Raw genomic sequence first — 22,062 nt, 5'->3', positions numbered from 1 at the left:
TTTCAGTGCAAAAAAAAAAAAAATTCAGATAATTTCAGTGCAAAAAAATTCAGATACTTAATTTCAGTGCAAAACAATTCAGATACTTAATTTCAGTGCAAAAAAAAAAAAAAAAAATCAGATACTTAATTTCAGTGCAAAAAAAAAAAAAAAAAAAATCAGATACTTAATTTCAGTGCAAAAAAAAAATAAAAAATCAGATACTTAATGTCAGTGCAAAAAAAAAAATTCAGATAATTTCAGTGCAAAAAAAAAATCTGATACTTAATTTCAGTGCAAAAAAAAAATCAGATACTTAATTTCAGTGCAAAAAAAATTCAGTGCTAGAAATTCAGTGGCTTTTATAATTCAAAATGTGATGAGACAGATTGACTTCCATACACACTGTGTGTATTAAATGCAGTGAATCCCAGTGTGTGTGTGTGTGTGTGTGTGTGTGTGTGTGTGTGTGTGTGCGTGTGTGTGTGTGTGTGTGTGTGTGTGTGTGTGTGTGTGTGTGTGTGTGTGTGTGCTGTGTTCGTGGGTCCGTGTGTGTGCTCTGCTCTCATAGATGATCTTCGGCTCGGATGGAAAACTCTTCTCCCACTGGCTCCTTCTTCTTCTCCTTCTGCTTCTGCCGCTGCTATGACCGAGCACCGGACGACACTTTCTGCCTTTGGGACTGAGCGCTGCCGTGTACTAACAGTGTTTTAGTCCGTGCTCCAGTGGGTGTGGAGTGTTGGATGGTTAGTTTTCCGTGACTTTTGAAGGGTCGATGCTGTCCTGTGTGTCTGTGAGGGCAGGTCCACGGGCAGGACACACACAGCTACACTAGCGTTAGCAAACAAGCTAATTAGCCTGAGCCCGGATTAGAGTGGACCCACGGAGACACGGCCTGAGTCCACGGTTTGACCCACGGAGACACGGCCTGAGTCCACGGGTTGACCCACCGCGTCAACATGAAGATAACTGTGGACTTTGAGGAATGTCTGAAGGACTCACCGAGGTTCAGGTCAGTACTGACAGCCGACCTTTGACCCCTGCAGTGGGTTTCACTCTCAGCAGGAAAACTACAGGGTTAGCTTCCATGCTAACTGAAGCTAAGCAGCGGCTCGGGTTCGGGTTCGGGTTCGCTTGTGTGTCGGCTGCTCCTCTTCTATTTTTGTCCGTGTGAAACCTGGGGCCAGCGGGGGAACCAGGAAACCAAACACAGCACAGTCCTAAGTGTGGACAGGACATATGGGCTGGTCCAGGTCCAGGTCCAGGTCCAGGTCTGTGTGTGAACTAGGTTTAAACGGGTCCATTTATATAAACTATGAATGTGGGTTCTTCCAGTATTTAAAGGGTTCTAAGAGGAACCAGCACTGACAGTTGAACGCAGTGAAATCCTTCCATTTGTCCCAGTTTGTGACACTGTAAACAGTCCAACAGTCACATTTAAAGAACTGAAATATACCAGATTACACTGAGTATTTAGAGTAATAAGACTGTATTCATGTGTTAGTGAACAGAGGATGTTGAAGCTGGTACTTGTATTAGAACAGGAGCTCTGTCAGTTTGTCTTTTTTCGTCCTTCTGTCTCATTTGTAAATAGATTTGGGTCCAGTTTGTGTTTGTTGTCGTCATTGGAGTCAAAAAGGAACTGATTGACTGAAGGGTTAGTGGGTTCACAGATGACGGTCCTGCCATTTATCGATGAAGTCCAGAACCACACACCCCTGACATCACAGTGGGTCATGTGATCCAGTCCCAGTTAGAGCTGAGGTCATAGACAGCCTCCAGGTGGAGATGAGCTGGAGGCTGGTGGTCATGTGACCTACCAGCGTCACTTCTGGCATCGCCTCAGAACTTCTGTTTTCCACTTCGTGGAAGGTGACGGCTGCTCAGAGGGGGACGTTTGTCTCCACTTCCTCCTGACTTGCTTTGCGTTTTGCAGAGTTTGGAGAACCTCCTCCCTTCTCCTTCTCCCCCACTCTGCTGCTGCTGCAACGTCCTCCCCCACCAACGAGGAACAGATGTTAGACAGTTATTCGCCTAAGAACGGAAGAGTTTTTTTTAATGTAATTGGAACATTTCCTTTATGATTGCATTGGTGCAAAACAAGAGAGAACGTCCCGTTTTCAACGTCCACGTCTAACTGTTAGTTTGAGGTGGACGCTGTGGTCCCATCCAGCCCTTTATGAACCAGCGTGCTACTGCGATGGGTTCTACTGCAGTGGGTTCTACTTCGGTGGGTTCTACTGCGGTGGGTTCCATAGTGTCGTCCTCCTGCTGTCAGGGATAAATGTGCAGTTCAGTTCCTTCAGTCATGACATTATACACATACGATGACATACGGGTGACGTAAGGATTCAAATACAGTCAATCAGGAATGTTTTCATGGATGATCAGAGAAAGTCTTTCTCACAGTAGTGACTCCACCCTGTGGTTTCTGAAACTATTTCACATCAGTCGTCTGAGCATGTGCATTAGTGCAGCTGATTTCCATCCTCTGCTCTGTTTGTGTCCTAGAGAAAGACGGATCAATAGGACATTTTTCAAACTGTGTCCAATGGAAGATAATAATAATAATAATAATAATAATAATAATAATAATAATAATAATAATAATAATAATGATGTAGGAATCAGAAAATAATAGGCCAAAAGATTTGTAATTTTTTTTACCCTTTTTTTCTGTTACTGTTTCTCTATAGGCCTTTAAAAATCCACTGACTTATAGTTTGCGTTGACGACATATGAAGATGAACTGTTATTAACAAAACAAAGGTGCAGTTGAGTGTTCTGAAAACAGTGGCAGCCAAAGTGAATACACCCTCTATGATATTAAGGATTATATTTACCAATCATGGAAACAGTTGCATATACAGTAGTTGTATAGAGTTGTAATCCCATGTGCTGGTTGTTAGAAATATTCAACCAGAAGAAGAACATGTGTGAGAAATACAAACCAAACAGTTAGTGAGGACTGGAATGGAGTCAGAGAACCGTCTGAGGACCAGGAGGACACATGTCCAGTTGGACACAGTACATGATGCAGCTGGGACTGGAGACCTGACATTCAGGGATGGAGTTCTAGGTTCTACTGTGTTCTGGACCAGATCCAACCAAAGTCAACATCAGTGTCATATATTAAAGTTTCACCGATTATTTATCAAATAGGCTCATTTTTTAGCTTAAGAACTCGATTTTATGGAACTGTTTACAAAATTTCAGTATCACTAGTAGAAAAAGATATAAAGATATAATCAGTATAAAATTAAACCTAAAAAGGACTCAAATATTTAAATGCACTATTAACTTTAATAATAATATTTGTTCTCACTCATATATGTAAATGCAGTATTAACTTTAATAATAATTGTTTAGACTCATATATGTAAATGCACTATTAACTTTAATAATAATATTTGTTCTTGTATCAGTGATATTTTCAGTCTGTGAATCTGTTGAACTAATTCTTCAACAGTACATGAATATTCAAAGGTTCTGTCCAATCCAATTATTAGTCCAATATTCTCTGCTATTATCTGTATATATCACTTCAGTTGTAATAAGTCTGTTCAATAAAAGTTTAGGATCATATTTGTAGTGTTTTAGTTCCAGTCAGTCTGTTATTGTGATACTGAACAAAGGTCCAAACTGCTGTCCCCCTGTCCCAGTTCCCACCTGTCCCCGTGTTCCAACAGATTTGTGTTCATCCAAACTGATCATTTCCACATATTGATCCATTATTGATCCCAGTTGTAGTTTATCATCAGAGCTAAAGCCCTATGTTTCATGTCGGATCCATTTATGATGAGAACAGCATGTTTTGGACATTTGAATAAAGTCAATAAAATGACGTTCATTTTCAGTCCCCATGTCACGCAGCAGGAATTTAAGTATTTTTACCTCAAATGTTCTTCGTGTCAGTTGTACCATGTGTCATGTGACAGTGCTTACTCAGACCTATTCATACATGTAATTAAACAGATCAGTTATTGAGTTTAAACACAGTCACTGTTGAACAGGACATGGGTCCATGTGGCACAGCTGGATCTGGTCCTACTGGAAACCCTGAAGCAGACGTTGGTTCCTTAGATGTGAATGCTGTCTCGGACCAGTATTTCAGTACCAATAATCCACAGTGTCGCTCCAAACAGACCATGTTTTGAAGGAGGGGTCTAGCATTTAGCCTCATCTGAACTGACGGCACTTGTGAGGTCAGAGGTCATCACAGCGCAGCTGCATAGTGGCCGGCGTGTTCCCATAGTCATTAGCACTTCCACCTCACAGCTAGAGGGTTCTGGGTTAGATCCTCAGTCAGACCGGACCTGTTCTGGGTTTCTTGTACCTGTTGTATCTCTAGTTTCCTCCAGGTCCTCGGCTGTTATAAACAGGTACTCTGACCACAGTGCAGATGATGTGGACTTCTGATCTTCTTCAGTGGTAACTCACATTCTGTCTGTGTGCAGTGTCATGAACTTAGATCATGATCCACTTGACTTCTGGATGTGACCTACTTTTCAGACGGATGGTGCAGATTGTGTCATTAAAGGATAAATAAAAGTAGTGTCCCAACTGTCCCTACTTCAGACCTTTTATTAGTTTATCAGTAACATTTGGGTTTTGTCACATTATCATCAAATCCAACATAATCAAACAGACAGTACAACCTGTTTGGTCCCTCAAACATACTTCAGTTTTTTCTCATGTGCTTTGTAGATCCATGTGAGACCAGTGTCTTTCAGATACTCCCCTAAAGAAGCTGTTCTGCTTTTCTATGGGTCTGTTTATAGTCAGTTTAGGGCAAAAGAAAACTTACACATTCAGCACATTCAGAGCAGAAGTGTGAGTTTTCCAAATCATACGTATTTTTGATATTTGTAATGTGTGATAAATACACAATATGACTGTACGAAAAGGGATGAATCTGAAAAATGATGGTAGCCGCGTCCTCCCAGAAATCATGCCAAACAATGTGGTAAAAGGGTCAAAGGTCATCCTAACCCTAATACAGTAGTGAGCACTTCCAAAATACTCCTCCAGTGAATGTTCTAGACTGGAGCCAGACCAGAACATGTTTAACAGTGGTTCTACACTGGGTTTACATCTGTAACTGGTAGAATGAGTTTGGGAAACATTTTAGCCACTTTGGACTTTGATCTGTGTGCCTGATGTACAATTAAAGAATGATGTGCAGACGTAGAGGAGAAAACCTCACTCCATACATCTTCACCTAGTGTCACCTGTAGGCAGTGTTGGGCAAATTACTTTTTAAAAGTAACTAGCTATAGTTACTAGTTACTTTCCCAAAAAAGTAATTGAATTAGTAACAGAATTACTCCTTCATAAATGTAACTACTTACCAGGGAAAGTAATTATTGCATTACTTTTTTGAAAAACCTCCAGATATGTGAAAGAAAACTGATTTTTGAGCGTGTTTCATGGGCCAGTTGCATAGAGTAGAACAGCAGACAGGTACTGAATACCATGACTGTGGTGAGGCTGGGGTCCACCGGGGCCCGGCTGGGGTCCACCAGGGCCTGGCTGGGGCCCACCAGGGCCCGGCTTTTCCACCACATAAACGCATAACTGCATTTATAGGAAGAAGATGCTCCTCCAGTTAATTCCACATCTCCACTTTTTTCTGTCACTCCTCCCTGGTCCAGCAGTAAATGTCTTCAGTCCAGTTAGTCGGACTCACTGATAACTCCTCCTCTAAATTAGCTGTGCACGTAGCTGCATTCAAGTGAATGGGCTGTGCTGCAGACAACTCTAGCTCACAGATGTCATCAGTCGTTCACATGAAGGCATGTCACATGAAGGACAACTCAGACTCATGTGGCACACAGGTGAAGCATGAAGGCAGTGTGCGCAATTTGAATAGAAGAACAGCACGCAAACAAATCAGTTCTTATCACTTACAAGAGCCGTTCAAAAGACTCGACTCATCCGTGAACGTCACACCTCTCGTGCCTGGCTGAGCGAGCCAGGACAGATAACAGCTGTTAGATATCAGTGCATAGTAACGCGCCACATTCCACTGCCGGTAACGGTAACGGCGTTGTAACGTTTCAGATAGTAATTCATTAGATTACCTGTTACTGGAAAACAATAGCGGTGTTGGTAACACCGCTATTATTTTTGAGTTGCAGGTTTGATGGGTCCAGTTGCAGCAGAAAACCATTGATGAGACTTCAGAATAAGAAAAAGAGGCTTGTCTGGGCCATGAAACAGCGCCAGTGGACGACTGAAGACTGGAAGAAGGTGTTATGATCAAACCTGCAAATGTTCAGTCTTCTGTTCACAGTGGAACTTACTCCTCCACTATCTTCTCTGTGCTTCCAGCTGTTGTCCTGTCAGTCTCCTCTCACTCCAGCTGTTGTTTCTCATAAACTCTACTTCTGATTCTGTTGTGTCTTTGGTTCTTCCAGACCTCTTCTGTCTGCATTTCCAGTCCAGTTTCTGAGTGCCTTTGGATGGTGAAGGAAACTGGACTTACTGACACCTGGACTTTCTTGGACATTTCTCTGTAGGACAGACCTACATTTTTCAGCGTTCTGATGCTCTGTCTCTCTTCTATCGTTAATTGCCTTTTCCTCTTTTCCATTTTAACACACTACTTTCTGCAGTCCAATACTGTTCAAATAATGCTCCAACGGTATGGTACCAAAGTGTGTTCCAACAGTACTTTTCTGCAGACACAGGGGGTTGAAGGAATTCAACACCTGTAGGAACTGGTAGCACCAACTTTCCAGGCTTGATCAACCTCCATTGCTGCAGAACTGCTTTCAGCTGTTAACCCATTTCTTGTTCGCCTTTTTGTGTAATTCTGAAATGTACATTATTTTTCAGCTTTGTTTAACCTTACCTTTTTTTTTTTTTCCCACCTCTGGCAGTTCACCACTTACCTTTGTACCATTTCAAGCTGTTTATTGGACTGGAACTGCTTGAATTTCAATACAAAACTGGAAAAATTGGGGTGTTCTAAAACTTTTGACCGCTAGTGTACAGTACTTAGGGCTGCATGATTTTGGTAAAAAAAAAAAAATCCCGATTTTATTTTTCCCTCTAAAAGCTCGATTTTCAATTTCAATTCCGATTTTTGGGTAAAACTGCAAAAGACAACAGAAGTCAGCATGTCGTTTTCGTGAGCAGCCCACAGTGCAAGGCACAGCTCTGACCTTAAATCTGTGATGGTATCATGTGATGAACCCACAAAAGTTTATTTTTTCTTAATTAAATCTTTATTGAATGAAGTAGAGTATACAAACAATGTATACAACAAGAAAATAACATAAGTTTACCAGGGGGAATACACTATAATATAATGTCCAAATCAGAGCAAATACTTATGTTTTTTTATAGCCTTTTTGTGTCTAGATTTATCCAACAGCTTTAAATAAAGTTCAACATCTTTCAAAAAAAATAAAAAATTTGGTTTTGTGTTACAGAACATACCTTTGTGAATGAAAAATTTAGCAAGAGGACTAAATTAATTATTTAAAAAAAAAGTTTTTTTTTTTGTTTTTTTTTTTCCTTTTTGGGGTATCTGGGCCCACAGAAGTGATACCACTGTAAGTCAGTGACAGGCATCAGTCGTGCGTGTGTGGACCACGGAATATGAGTGATCCCCATGCGGTTCTATTTAAATCTGGGAGATCTGTGCGTGGAACAGACTGACCCAGGACACGCTAAAGGGATTCTATCTGTGGAGCTGGTGGATTTGTGTGGGCACAGGGCTGTCTGGGCTCCTCTGCTGAGGCTGCTGACCCTGAGACAGACGGAAGAAGACAGTACGGTACGGATCCCAGACCACATAAGATGAATAATCCCCATGCAGCTATATTTCAGTTGTGGGATCCGTGCGTGAAGCCCCATCTTACATTGCTATAGGTACTGCAGGCTCATTAACAGATTTAAAGTCCGGTCATTACACGGACTTCTGTGACAGACTGCTGGCACTGATAGGAGGAAGAGCCTACAGTAGCCCGCAAGCGTGTGGCCCGGAGGCACGAGAGAGATGAAATCGATTTTATGATTTCCCTTTTTTAAAAATCGTCCCAATTTTAAAAAAAAAACTGATTTCGATTTAAAATCGATTAATCATGCAGCCCTAGCAGTACTACTATAATATACAACAGTACTGATATAATATACAATACTAATATAATATACAGTATTAATATAATTTACAACAGTACTAATATAGCATACAGTACTAACATAATATACAACAGTACTAATATAATATTCAGTTCTAATATAATACACAACAGTATAATATAATATCCAGTACTAATATAATATACGACAGTATGAATAATATAATATCCAGTACTAATATAATACACAACAGTACTAATATAATGCACAGTACTAATATAATATACAGTAATAGTTGATGTTCAGTGTCATGGTTTGAACCTTCTAAACATGTGAATGTGTGCAGCCCATTGTTGAACTCAGCCCTGGTTCACTTCAGTGGTTCTGGTTCTGGTTGAGGAGGATGGTTCTGGGGTCTGAGCTTCAGTCAACACAGACTGATGTGAACTGGTTCAGTGTCTTTGGCAGGAGGAAAACCACTCGCATTAGCACTAGCACATGCTCCCTTCCCCTTCATGTGACCCAGTATAAATATTGTTCCTGTGTTTCTGGTCAGTCTGCAGACACACATGGACTTCTCTGTCTGTCTGTGTTTCTGGTCAGTCTGCAGACACACATGGACTTCTCTGTCTGTCTGTGTTTCTGGTCAGTCTGCAGACACACATGGACTTCTCTGTCTGTCTGTGTTTCTGGTCAGTCTGCAGACACACATGGACTTCTCTGTCTGTCTGTCTATCTTTTACTGTCCTCTAAATCCACCTGTCAGCGTTTCCTGACTCTGATTTTCTGTCGGTTCATCCTGGGTCAGAATGCTCACAGATATTCACTGCACCCTTTTCCATTCACACTACCATTGTTTTACTTGTATTTTTCCAACCCCCACTCGTTTTGTTTGGCAAGGGAAGAGGACCGAGCAGCAGAGAGGCAGAGGACGGTTGAAAACACTGAATCCACACCAGGATAGAACAGCTCTCATTCGCTCAACATCTGTTTCCATTTTGGTGTTTGCTTTCAACTTTGTGCCAGAGAATATGGAGCCCCCAAATGTGGACAGGGTTGTTTTCAAGTGGTAATTTGGCACACCCCACATATTTTTTTTTGCTCTCATCCTCGTTTTAGTTGCGAAGCTGTCTATGGTCATAAACCGTGCTTTTAGCCTCCAGCACAGATACTCTAGTGCAGAAATGATGTATTTTTTGCAGTAAACCCTAGTAGCCCAGTTTTCCTCTTTCCTGGCTCCTCTTCAACTATGAGACATGAAAAGTCTCCTCAGAGAACGTAAACCTCTTTTCCTACATACAGGAGAGGAAATGTTTTCCATACAGACTGAACTCTGTAGTAATTTCTCACACTGAATAATTAACTTGACCTTTAGTAATTTAACCCATACAGACCCGGTGATACTTCTGTGTCATTTCCCAAATGAATGTTTCTCTACATTTAACCTTTCCTAAGTGATTTATCACCATTTATTATAGTATTATCCACTGTATTTTGCGTTTTAAAAATTAAATTTGAAATGACGGATAATAATGTGTTAAGATGGAATTTTGACGGACAATAAAAATGTCTAGTGCAACCTCTGCATCCGTATGAGATTTTTGTCCATCCCATATCTCAAATACTATTTACCCAATACTTTTCAAATTTGATGCACATGTTCTGTATATGTGCCTTTTGTCTCAGTTTAAATAAATAAATAAATACATACATACATTTTTTTTTTTTTTTTACAGATTTTTTGAAAAGTTTGAAAGAAGATTGAAAGTTAAGACTTAAACTTAATCCCTGGGGTAGGCAGGGTATCAGTGTGTGTGGGGGGGGTGTTCGTAAACTCTGCATGCTATGTCACTTGTTAAATATAGGGTAAAGACAGCACTGGAAACTAAAGGTTAAAGTTGGATCAGTAAAGCCTCAGTTTAAATCCATCATGACAAAATGCTGTGTACAGGAGTGTGTTCTTCCAACTGGTCACACAAAGACTTACAAGTTGAACAGATTCAACTGTATATTATCAGACCAGACTTTATCCTAAGAAGACACTGACTGTCATGAGGTGAGCTACAAAGGACAAGGTTTTCTTCACTCTGTTTCCTACAGGATTGCTGACTGCTGATATGTGTTGTCGTTTTGGTGCTGGGCAGACTGCTGTGGTATGAAGTCACTGGTGCGACTGCCCATGGTTCAGTTTTCCCTGAGTCACTGAGAGCAGCTGTATACAGCACTGATAGACCGGCCCACAGTCCTCATACTGAATACCCACATTTGGGTCCTATGGAAGTTCAGCTGGACACTGGTTGACATGGCTCCACTTGTACCAGTTTGATTTGTGAGAATGACAGCGGCTTACTTTTTTGTTGTTTGTTGGAAAAGAAAAAGGCTCATCTTGAACGTGGTCAGTAATGTTTAAAGTTATGAATGTTTTAACATACAGTCAGATCAGTCACAGTTACTAACAGTTAAGTCACAGTGACACTTTAACCTTTGTTCAAAACCACCTAAGAAGTTGACCCTCTTTTCTAATTAAACATCTGTCAAATTTTGCAAAATCCTCTTAAACCAAAGATGTCACTTTTTAAATATAAAGGTGATCGACCGATGGATGGATGCATGTTCTTTTACAGATGTGACGTATCTAAAATGCACTAGTTTTAATGGCCACATACAACTCTTTGTTTTTTTTTTTTTTCTACAAACTGAGTAACCTTCGGCTGTTACTGAACTTGGTCCAACATTTCAGCATCAGACAATAGGTCCTGTGTCCCTGGTCATCTCTAAAAGTGTCCTTACATATGGTGTCACTGTTCAGCTGTGGGTGTACATGTATAGGACATATTTAGATGGGTGCGTGTTTTCATTGTCTAGCTACTTTTATTCGTCTTAGCTACTTTTATTTTTGGTTATAGTATATGTGTTTATGTTCAGCTGCATTTGCACTGACCTGAGGGAGCACCTTAAATTTTATTATATTGATGCCTTGTGTTAATATGATGATGGTAAAGCTTCTTAATCTTATTCTTAATCTAAGTAATTACTTAATTTTGTTGATATATTTGCGTGATGGACCATGCGTTAATGGTAGGTTTTACCCCAAGACACCCCCCCCCCCCCAGTATCACCACCCATTGCCCTACACTCTAACAATGACAGGATCTACGTCACATCATTGAGGCTCCTGCCATTCTTTATGTTTCTATCCACAGACTGTTGAATGTTTGTTATGATGCTCATTATAGTTTAGGGGAATAGACCCAATGACCAGGAGATACTAATGTTTGGAACATGTTCTTATTTAGAATGTGTGTGTGTGTGGGGGGGAGGGGTATGTGCTGAGTGATTTATACTGTTGTGATGTACAACAGTAGTCACTAACACAAATGCACAATGATGTCACTCACAACCCCCCTATGTGCTTGTGCCCACCCCCCAGTTGAGAACCTCTGCTCTAAATCAACAATGATATTGCATCAGTATCGGATATTGACTGATACACAAGGCCCCAACATCAGCATTGGAGCTGAAAAAGTCAGATCGTTTCATCCCTACTTACATCTTTTTAGTGCTGAGGTCCCACAGTCAAATATCAGATCTATTGTACTTGCAGTGCAAAAGACAAACCTGTTCAGCTGCTGCACTGGTGTTTGCATCATGCACCCTGCACCCTACTGGCCTACAGCCAGAAATCATGCAGTCATACAGGGGTGGCTCTTTTTGTTTTGAATGATGCTCAATGAATCACTGAAGGAGGATGTGTTTGGTTACTGTTCCTAGCGGGTATGGGGTAAATGGCCCAAAATGGATCTGATGTTAATTTGTCCATTACTGTGGTTTATATTGGTAGGTTGTAGGGCAGTGTTTACAAACCTTGGAGTTGGGACCCCACGTGGGGTCACCTGGAATTCAAATGGGGTTGCCTGAAATTTTTAGTAGTTGATAAAAAAAAAAACAAAAACTTACTAATAAAAAATATGTGGTGAATTTCTTCTTGAGAACTTCCACACTTTGCAGCATTTTTTAAATACTTTTCATGTATGTAAGCCCTCATTGTTAACATTAAGCAACATTGTATGATTGTCGTGTACCAAGTGAAAACTCTAATAGAAACTTGAACTATATTAAAAATATATGGTAAGTTTACAGAGACAATCACATACATAAAAGACATGACAAACTGTGAAGCTGAAGCACTGTGGTTCTGTTTATCTGTCAAATGTTCATTGTGGTCGGTTTCAGATGCTGCAGCTCTTTCATAATTCATTGTTTGAGTTCTTGTTTGTTCAGTATTAATTGTCAGCCTTGTAAATCCAAGATGGACTGACTGTGCGTATCGTGACCAAGGAAAATAAAATTCTCCCTTTGTGCAGTAATCTACACCTGGCTTTTCTGCCTCCGTCCAGAATAATATGCATTATATAGCTTAAATGTTGTCTAAAATTAACATTTATTTGCAAGATAGTATGGCAAACTATTACATGATCAAAAACAAATTAATTTTAGCAAAAAAAAAAAAAAAAAGTCTGTTTTGAATGTCTTTGGTCACCAGAAATTTGTGACGTTAAATTGGGGTCACGAGCCAAAAAAGGTTGGGAACCACTGTTGTAGGGTCTTGTCCATAGTTAGTGTTGTCAATGTAAGAACCCACTACAAAACCCACTACAAAAATAACACCGGTTTATAAGGATGTTTACTCAGCTCGTGTTTCCACCCTCCACTTCTACAGTATCTGCAAACTTGTTTCTGACTGTTGCCCGGAGTCGATTTGCGTGACTTGGCCTCGGTCAACGTAAGGAGAAGTAGGACCCAAACATTCCCTCAGTGATGCTGAATTGGCCCCTTTGTCACTGATGTGGTTTACAGGGCAGGCTGTTTTATTCCTCATGAGCTGTAGTCTTGTTCATACCATGTGTCTCTTTATTTAGTCCAGACTTACACCCAAACAGCACTTAAACCAGGATGTTCCCCAATGTATGTTGTGTTGTTTAGTTTAGTGCCATTCTTATTTTCGGTTGAATTGACTGGCTGTGTCACAGAGGGACACACCTCTGAGCTGTACATTTCAACAAATGTTTGCTTTAATTCATTTGTATGAATTAATAAAAACAAGATGATGTAGTTACATTGGTGTACCTCCATGTATTACACTGGATGCAAGGCCATGAATTAATAGATAGTGTAGAAAAGTTGTCAGATTTTTTTGTCTGATGGACTATTGGGATCAGCTGTCTGCCATCCATAAACAATTTTTTAAGAATCTTCTTCTCCAAAACAGTCAGTCAAAATGACTGGATATTTGTTGTGGAACATCTTTGGGGTAAGGTCTACCAAGTTTGTTCAAAATTTTTAATGAATTTTTGAAATGTTATGAATCCCAATTGGTTTATAATGGGACATATTTCAAAGTGCTATATCTGTAAAACAGTTGAAGATATTAGTATAATTACTATTGGAAATAGATAGGAAGTCACATATGGGCTTTCACTTGGTGCCATGACCTTTGACCTTGACTGACCTTGAAAGGTCAAATGTCAGTTAATATCTTTAAATATGCCGTTGGACTACAGGAGCCTTGGCCCTGTTTTTTCACTCTAAGTTGTTCTCACTGCAGTGTTTTTGGTTTATTATGACAGACACGTTCCATCCCCTTGAAAATAACCATGAGATTCATATTTTCATAGCTGTAATGAACATATTTTATAATGTAGAATTATGATATGACATATTTAGCTTACTTGGAATAGTCATCAATTTCACTGACGGTAATTATCAAGTTAAATAAAAGTGCAGGGTTATACACTTGATTGTACTGTAATGATATTAAGATCTGGAGATCCAGCCCATGTTTGTTCCACTAAACATGTTATACTTATGGGTGACCGATGACTTGTTATGACTAATATCTGGTCTAAAATGATTGTGTTCACTTTTGTAACAATGGCTGCAGATTGTATCTACTCCACATAACTTATCTTTGCTTGTCTGCTTTGTCTACAAGTGCTCTGTGCAGGAGCCAGATATCAGATGTTTTTGCCTGAAGGAGGAATACCACCATCATCCAGACACTCTGCTTATGGCCCAGATTGCTTTTTCACACTATGTGGGATGTTGAAATACAGACATGTACTGTCACTGTAATACAATGTTGAGATAACATATGAGTATGTGGAAGTATGTTTAAATACTCCAGGAAAACCTACTCCTTACCTTTTGAACACAGGTGTAATAAAAGGGTAATAACAAGGGGCGGCCATGGCTCAGGTGGTAGAGTGGGTCATCCAATAACTGAAGGGTTGGTGGTTCGAATCCTGCTCTATCCTAGTCGGTCCGTTGTGTCCTTGGGCAGGACACTTCACCCTCCTTGCCTCCAGTGCCACTCACACTGGTGTATGAATGCGTATGAATGTTTGGTGGTGGTGGGAGGGGCCGTAGGCGCGAATTGGCAGCCATGCCCCAGGGCAACTGTGGCTACAAATATAGTTTACCACCACCAGAGGGAGAATGTGAGAGCGAATGAATAATGGATCAATAATGTAAAGCGCTTTGGGTGTCTAGAAAAGTGCTATATAAAATCCAGTCCATTATTATTATTATTAACAGGATATGATTTGGCAAATATTTGAAGCTCCTCCTCTTCCTGTGACTGATGGCACAAGGCTCCTCTCACTCCAAAAACTGTCTGTAGCCTAATCAGCTGTTTTTCTAGTTTTCTTGCCAATCAAAACCTCTCATTGTAGGTCAGTGGTGTTGCACTCATTTCTGTTTTGTGGTGGAATGCCTTATTCACACATTTATAAGGTAAGACCTGTGTATCCAGGTCAGGGATGGTCCTACTGGACTGGCAGACCGAGGTAGTGTTTCTCTTTTAAAGAAGTGGGACCAGGAGGCCTGCTCCAACTGTAAGGGGATCCCACCCCTCAGCTTCTGTGGGTCAGTCTGTGCCAGGGCATTAGAGAGGGGAGTCTGACCGATAGTCCAACCTCGGATTCATGAGGGACAACGAGGTTTTCATTGTGGTCATGGAGCATTGGACCAGCTCTTTACCCTCTACAGTGTGCGGGAGGGTACATGGGAGTTTACCCAGCAAATCCGCAGTTTTTTGTGGATTTGGAGAAGGACCTCTGCCCCTGGGTATTCTTTTGGGGGTGCTTCAGAAGTATGGGGTCCATGGCTGCTATGAGCTATTCGGTTCCTGCATGAACAAAGTCAGAGCTTGGTTTGCATTGGCAGACTTGTTCACAGTGCAGGTTTGACTTCATCGGGGCTGCCCTTTGTCACAGGTAGGGATGTAACGATTACCGGTATAACGATGAACCGCGGTAAAATTGCAGACGGTTTGTATTACCGTTTAAATTGTAATTATCAAGATAACCGTGTTTGATTACCGCACTTTTCTGGAGAAAACGCCTATGTAAATATGTGCTTTTATGTCAAATATTTGAGTATAGTTTTAATTTATTAAAATTTTGATTTTATATACCTAATATTTGGAACCAATATTCACTTTTAAAGTCTGTGAAAAGGTTCATTAAGCATCTTTGTGTTATTTATGAAATAAATTATATACATTTTTCAAATCGGATTTTATTTTTTGTGTGTGTTTTTTGTCCTTTTATGTTGATATAGTAGGTTAAAGTGAAAAAAATAATAGACAGATAAGAGAGATGAAGTTATGCTGAAAAAAAGATACCAAACATGGGTAAACATTTGTTTATATAGTATATAAAGGCAAAATCAAAAGTACTGAAAAACAGCCAAAATAGGCTCAGACCCCTAAGGGTTAATACTTGATTGTTTCTGCCAAGAGAAAGTACATTGTGCCAATTATTTTATTCGTTTTTTTTTTTTTTTTTTTTTTTTAAATACAAATTGGTTAAATTATTTCAGTGTGTGTATAAATACTTTTTGAACATTTTGAGCACAATTTCAACAACAATACCGCTATAATAATGATAACTGTGATAATTTCGGTCACAATAACCGTGATATGAAATTTTCATATCGTTACATCCCTAGTCACAGGTTTTGTTCATAGTCTTTCTGGATAGAATTTCTAGGTAGTCAGAAGGTGGAGGGTGTCCAGTTTGGTGGCTGCACCGTGTGATCTCTGCTTTTTGCAGATGATGATATCTTGTTGGCTTCATCAAACTTTGACCTGTAGCTTACACTGGGGTGGTTTGCATCCAAGTGTGAAGCAGCTGGGATGAAGATCAGCACCTCTGAGTCCAAGGCCATGGTTCTCCATCAGAAAAGGTTACTGTGCTCCCTCCAGGTTGGGGATGAGTTGCCGAAAAGAACCAAAATAAGCGAAGTTCTCAATTTACCAGCCAATCTTTGTTCCAACCCTCAGCTATGGTCACAAGAACAACATTGGAGATTTAAGCAGTGGAAATGAGTTTCACCCATAGGGGGGCTTGGTTCAACCTTGGGCAGGGGTAGGGTGTGAAGTTCATCCATCTGAGAGGGCCTCAGAGTAGAGGCACTGCTCGTACACAGAGAACATCCAGCTGAGGTGTTTCAGGGATCTAGTCAGGATGCCACTTAGATGCCTCCCTGGGGAGGTGTTTTGAGCATGTCCAACTGGGAGGAGACCCCGGGGCAGACCCAGGACACCCTGGAGGGATTATAAGTGTCAGCCGGCCTGGAACCGTCTCAGTGTCCCCCCTGGAGGAATTAGAGGAGGTGGTTGGGTAGAGGGAGTCTGGGCTCCTCTGTTTAAGAGTCTACCCAAGACCCAGGCCCAGATAACTAGATATGGATGGAGGGATGACAAACTTCCTGTGGCTTAACCTCTTTATTATCAGATTTTGTTAACTTGCAATAAGAAGTTTTTGTTTTTTTTTATCTCAAAGTTTCTGCTTGTTGTCTGTGTTCCAGTGTTATGCAAGTACAAGATAATGAAATGTACAGTGTCTTCATTTGAAGCTCAAATGAAAGATTTTGATGAAAACTGGGATGAACATTTGACAATGAGGCTGTGCAAGAATAATGTATATGGAATGATAGTCCACATGTGAAGCCTTTTGTGACATTAATATTGCTCCTGGGAACTGTGGCTACAGAGGTGACATGCAGCCAGTCAAATTCAGCCTAATTGTCTCCTTTTCAGTTAATCATACTGAACCTATCAGGTGCCATATTTTACTGCTTTACTGTCTGTTATAACCAGAATTTTTGTTATGGAAAGGTATGTTGGGATTAACAGGCTTTTTCACGTGTTCTCTCACACTAGTTTCCTCTGCTCATTATCTGAACTCACACTGGACAAAGTCCAAGGTTAGAGCTGTGAGGCGATGACCCAGATTTTCGTTTTTATCACCTGTCAGCAGTTTTCCAAGTTCACCCTCAGATCGGAGTTGGACTCTCACTGCCTAGACACACACAGAGTATTTAATGAAGGATAGTATTAAATAATCCTGTTTGTAATGGTTACTTTTTCTGATAGTGTTGACTAAGGCCCTATTCAGACTTGACTTGATCATGTGTCTGAGTGTTTAGATCAATGGCCCAGCTTTCGTATGAGATGTGAGCACACTGAGGACGTGTTTAGATCTAAAGGGGGTGCATCTGGTGGGGGCCTGGGACACAAACGTCTACATTCTTTCAGCAGATGGAACAGAATAGCCATACATCCAACCATAATACCATTGAAACTGCACATATTTGAAAGGCTTCACAATTCAGTTGTCACTTAACTGAATGCAATGGTCAAACTAGTCATGTTGACATTTATGCTTTGATTTATTCAAATCATGGGTAATTCTTCAGCCTCATCTGAAAATGACCCACTGCAACATGAACAGGTTCAACAGGATTAAGCACTTCTGTTACAAAGTGAATCACATCAATGGACTGAAAACAGTGTTTCCTGTGGAGTTGATCTGTTGATGTGGTTATGTTCCATGGGGGGGGGGCGTGTCAGTTTCTGTTCTGCATTTTTAAGGAAAGAAAATAACTACATTGCAACAGCATTTAAAAATTTAATAATGAAAATAGTATTAATTCTTGAGTCCTGATCCACTCATTGTGCACAGGTTTGGTCCATGCAGTTCATTCTTCTTGGTTTCAGATAACACAGCTCTAGACTCCTGTAGGAAACTCTGCTGGTGGTGGTCCACCTATTCTGGTCCAGTCCACACATTAACATTAAGATCAGTTAGGGCTGTGCAATTAATTGATTTTAAATCAAAATCGGATTTTTTAAATTAGGACGATTTTTAAAAAAGGGAAATCATCAAATCGATTTAATCTCTCTTGTGTCTCCAAGCCATGCCTCCTGGGCTACCATAGGCTCCTCCTCCAGGCTACCGTAGGCTCCTCCTCTGGGCTGCTGTAGGCTCCTCCTCCTAACTGTGACAGTGGTCTTTCACAGAAGTCTGTGTAATGACCACAGACCTTAAATCTGTGATGGGTCCACAGTAGTGACACCAGTGTAAGCTGTGGTCCACACACGGATCCCCCAGTTCAAATCTAACTGCATGGGGATCACTCATCTTACGTTGTTCCGCACGGATCCTATACCGTCTTCTTCCAATCCGGGTCTGGGTCGCGGGGTCAGCAGCCGCAGCAGCCTCAGCAGAGGAGCCCAGACAGCCCTCTGCCCAGACAGATCCACCAGCTCCAGGGGAGTTCCCAGGCCAGACCACAGATATAACCCCTCCAGTGTGTCCTGGGTTCAGTCTCCTCCACACAGATTAAATAGAACTATCACAGATCTGAGGTAGGAGCAGTGCCTTGTATTACGGGCTGCTCATGAAAATGACATGCTGACTTCTGTTGTCTTTTGTAGTTTTCCCCAAAAATCAAAATCAAAAATCGTGTTTTAGAGGAAAAAATCTGGATTTTTTTACACTCACCTTTCGTTGTTGCAGCCACTCAGTATAGAAATAAAATCCCTTCATGTGCTGGTCTTCCGATTACCTCAGAAAGGTGTGGTGTCACCGACAATTTTTACCCCTGTAATTTTTTTGTACTTCCTGGTGTTTTTGCACTTGCTCTCTACGTGGGTAAATTTGGTACAGCACACAGTGTGGTGGTTTTACACCCCTTTTATTTTTACCCCATTAAGTTTACTCTAGTAAATGGTTAGTAAATGGATAAATTCAGTACGTCAAGTTTCACTACTGGATGTTCACATACAAAAGAATGTGGTTGTGCATGCCTGATGGTTTGGAGCATGTGCAGAATTCTTAGGGGTAAAGAAAATACATCTATAAAAATTGTCCAGCAGCACGGAGCGCACAGTTTCTTATTGAAAATCGTAGAACTATTATACATAGGTATAATAAGTCTAATGCCACGGTGACAAGTTTTTGTATCAAGTATGGTGTGGCGTTGAAGATTTTGCCGCAGCGATGCGCCACAGCAAAACCTTACCAGTGGAAACGCTGCCTGAAAATCTGTGACTTCACTTGTCCACTGTTGACTGATATATAAAGAAAGTAAAAGTATAAGTTCATAGTACAAGAACCACTGTCAGCAGGACAGTGAGCAGGTTCTGTTCACAGCGTTGTGTGAAAACTTTCTGTGGTAGATTACCATCAGCATTTTAATCTGTCTAAATGACAGACGGCCTTCAGAATTTTCAGTCATTTCTAAAAAAAAGTTTTGTCAATGACGGAATATTTTCTGTTAACGTGACCACTGGTATATGATGCTTTCATCTGGCTCAAGCCTTTTACTATCAGTATATTTTTTATTTAATAATAATGTCTTTTGTAAGAATCAAATAATTAACATTTTATCAGTGAAACACTGTCAGGTAAGGAAAATGACAAAATCTGTTGTGAAGTTACTGTGACCATAGATGTATTAATTCCACCCCTACAGACAGTTTGAATAGACAGATGGAGATGACTTAGACCCTGTTCATTAATGTCTTGTTAGATTAAAAAAATAACACAATGCCATGATTTCAGTTGCAAATGACAGGAATTCACTGAGCCTAGAGCATGTTTGAAAAATAGTCTGCCATAAACCAAAGTGCCCTTTGTTTCTACAGCCACAGTATTTGTTAAAGTTAAGCAGCAGCTACTGGAATGTCAGACTGAACGCCTGCACCAGCAGCTGCAGCAGTAGTAGTAGCTTACATCATACAAATGGGGATGTGACCAAAACCTGAATACACCACTTAACCAGGATAAAGACTATCATTGTCTATCAAGGAACAACCCTGTAAGTGCATATTCCAAAGATAATGGGATCTGCAGTGGTAACATTTGTATGACAAATCAGGGACCAGTTGGGTTTTTAAACTGTAGACTTCTGTCTGTTTTGTGCATGTGTAAAAGTTTTGTATCGATGCACACATACATTTTTCAGCATCGTTTTGGTTGGATGTACAAGCTGGTCTGTGTGTCTGTTTGTTTTTCCTGGATGGTGAACAGATGTTGGCAGCTGTTTGATACCGTAGAGAAGAACAAACAACACACACACACACTCAGATATTAAAATATGTGTCTTATCTACACTAATGAGGACAGTGATAATGAAGTTTTACAGTCTAGAATTAGACAGAGCTCAGAACAGACTCACATAAACCTGTTTTTTTTAACAAATTCTCAGTATAACGTGGTTGTAAATGGTGCAGTCTCTGTCAGTTATTTTTAGGTGTTTCCATCAACCACTGAACTAAGTTGATAGTATTTTGTTAAACTGTCGTTGATCCTTAGACTGTGTGTGTGTGAGGTGTTTGAACTGGTTCCCTGGCGGTGGCGGTCTGAAGCTCATATTCTGTCAGTCCTGTGGAGAACCAAGCTGTGCTCTGTCACTTCTTACAGGGCATGATGCCAGGTCTGGTTTCAGCCCTGCAGCGTTACCCAAAATGGCAGCCCTTAGTTTGGTTTCCTCTAATGGTGTGTGTGTGCATGTGCATGTGTCAGTAGTAAACATGGGTCAGTATTGGATATGGATACTTTATATTTTATATAATTATGTCATATGGTTTGATTTAGTTACTGAATTTAGACATGTTGACAGAAAAAAACATATATATAACCTATCAGCAAAAAACCAAACATTGGCAACTACTTGGCAAATTGTAGACAAATTCGAAATGTGAATATGTGTATTATTGTTTCACATGTTGCCTGTGGGTTGGACCATTAGAGCACCTGTATAAACAAACAAAAAATGACTGATTATAATGTGGGTCAGTATCATGATTATAGGATACTTGACTTATTTTTTATTAAAGTTTCTTGAATTGTTACAGTGGAAAGGTGAAACACATATACATTGTTGAGTATTCAGCCTTGCGATGAATCATCATGTCCTTGATGTCCGGTAGTAAAAGAAATGGTGGTGGTGTCCTCTTCCTGCCTTCTATAATTTGTCCATTTTTGCCACTTGTTATCAAATTGTGACTCTTGCATTCTCAGTTTGTATGCCAGTCTCTCCATAACATAGATCTCCTCCACAGTGCACACCCACTGGTCCATGGTCGGGGGAATTAGTTTGTACCACAATCTTGTGATGGACTTTTTACTTGCAGATAACAATATTTTATTTAGGTAGTGATCCTCTTTTTGTACTACCTCACCCGTCAAAAGTCCCAAGTACAGTACCTTACAAGATTTGGGTATTCCATATCCTATTTTTTTTTTTTTTTTTTAAATCTGTTGAAATTTTAGAAGTTTGCATTTTTTTTTTTTCAAATCTTTGTGTCTTTGTTACATAATTTCCTCCATAATTGTCCTACTTTTGTTTGGAAAACTAAAGTACTTTGTATGGACCTAGAAGGTACTCTGTATTGTGTACATTCTATTTGTGTTGTATTCTTTATTATTCACATCGTGGGGGGGGGGGGGGCAGTCCATTAATTTGTCTTATTATTATCAATCCTTGAGAAGTTTGTGACATTTTCCTTGTAAGAATGTGTTTGACCCCTGTTTATATCTATAGATCTGCTTATACCCCTGCTTATATTGTGATCTGCCATGGGACTGTGATAAAAATGACTGTTTACTAACTATTCACTGCGTTTCCCTCACAAAATAA

General features: G+C 40.2%; 1 protein-coding gene across 7 annotated transcripts in view; it reads left to right on the top strand.

Annotated features, from left to right (window-relative positions):
• Nucleotides 1-602: 602 nt before the first annotated feature.
• Nucleotides 603-22,062, top strand: part of LOC115417985 (arf-GAP with coiled-coil, ANK repeat and PH domain-containing protein 2) — a 96,790-nt gene continuing 75,330 nt past the window's right edge. For 3 of the 7 annotated variants that reach the window (XR_003935230.1, XM_030132245.1, XM_030132244.1), the window contains exon 1: nt 604-991. Coding sequence is in view for 6 of the 7 variants with exons in the window: in XM_030132245.1 (XP_029988105.1) it covers nt 939-991 (53 nt within the window). In the remaining variant the exon portion in view is untranslated. Of the gene's footprint in view, nt 992-22,062 lie in introns of all 7 variants that reach the window. The other 4 variants (XM_030132246.1, XM_030132247.1, XM_030132248.1 and 1 more) reach the window with 4 other exon arrangements.

Source organism: Sphaeramia orbicularis, chromosome 4 (assembly GCF_902148855.1).
Source record: "Sphaeramia orbicularis chromosome 4, fSphaOr1.1, whole genome shotgun sequence".
NCBI lineage: Eukaryota > Metazoa > Chordata > Actinopteri > Kurtiformes > Apogonidae > Sphaeramia > Sphaeramia orbicularis.
The sequence above is the reverse complement of the archived record's forward strand: the minus strand, read 5'-3'. Positions and strand labels throughout refer to the sequence as shown.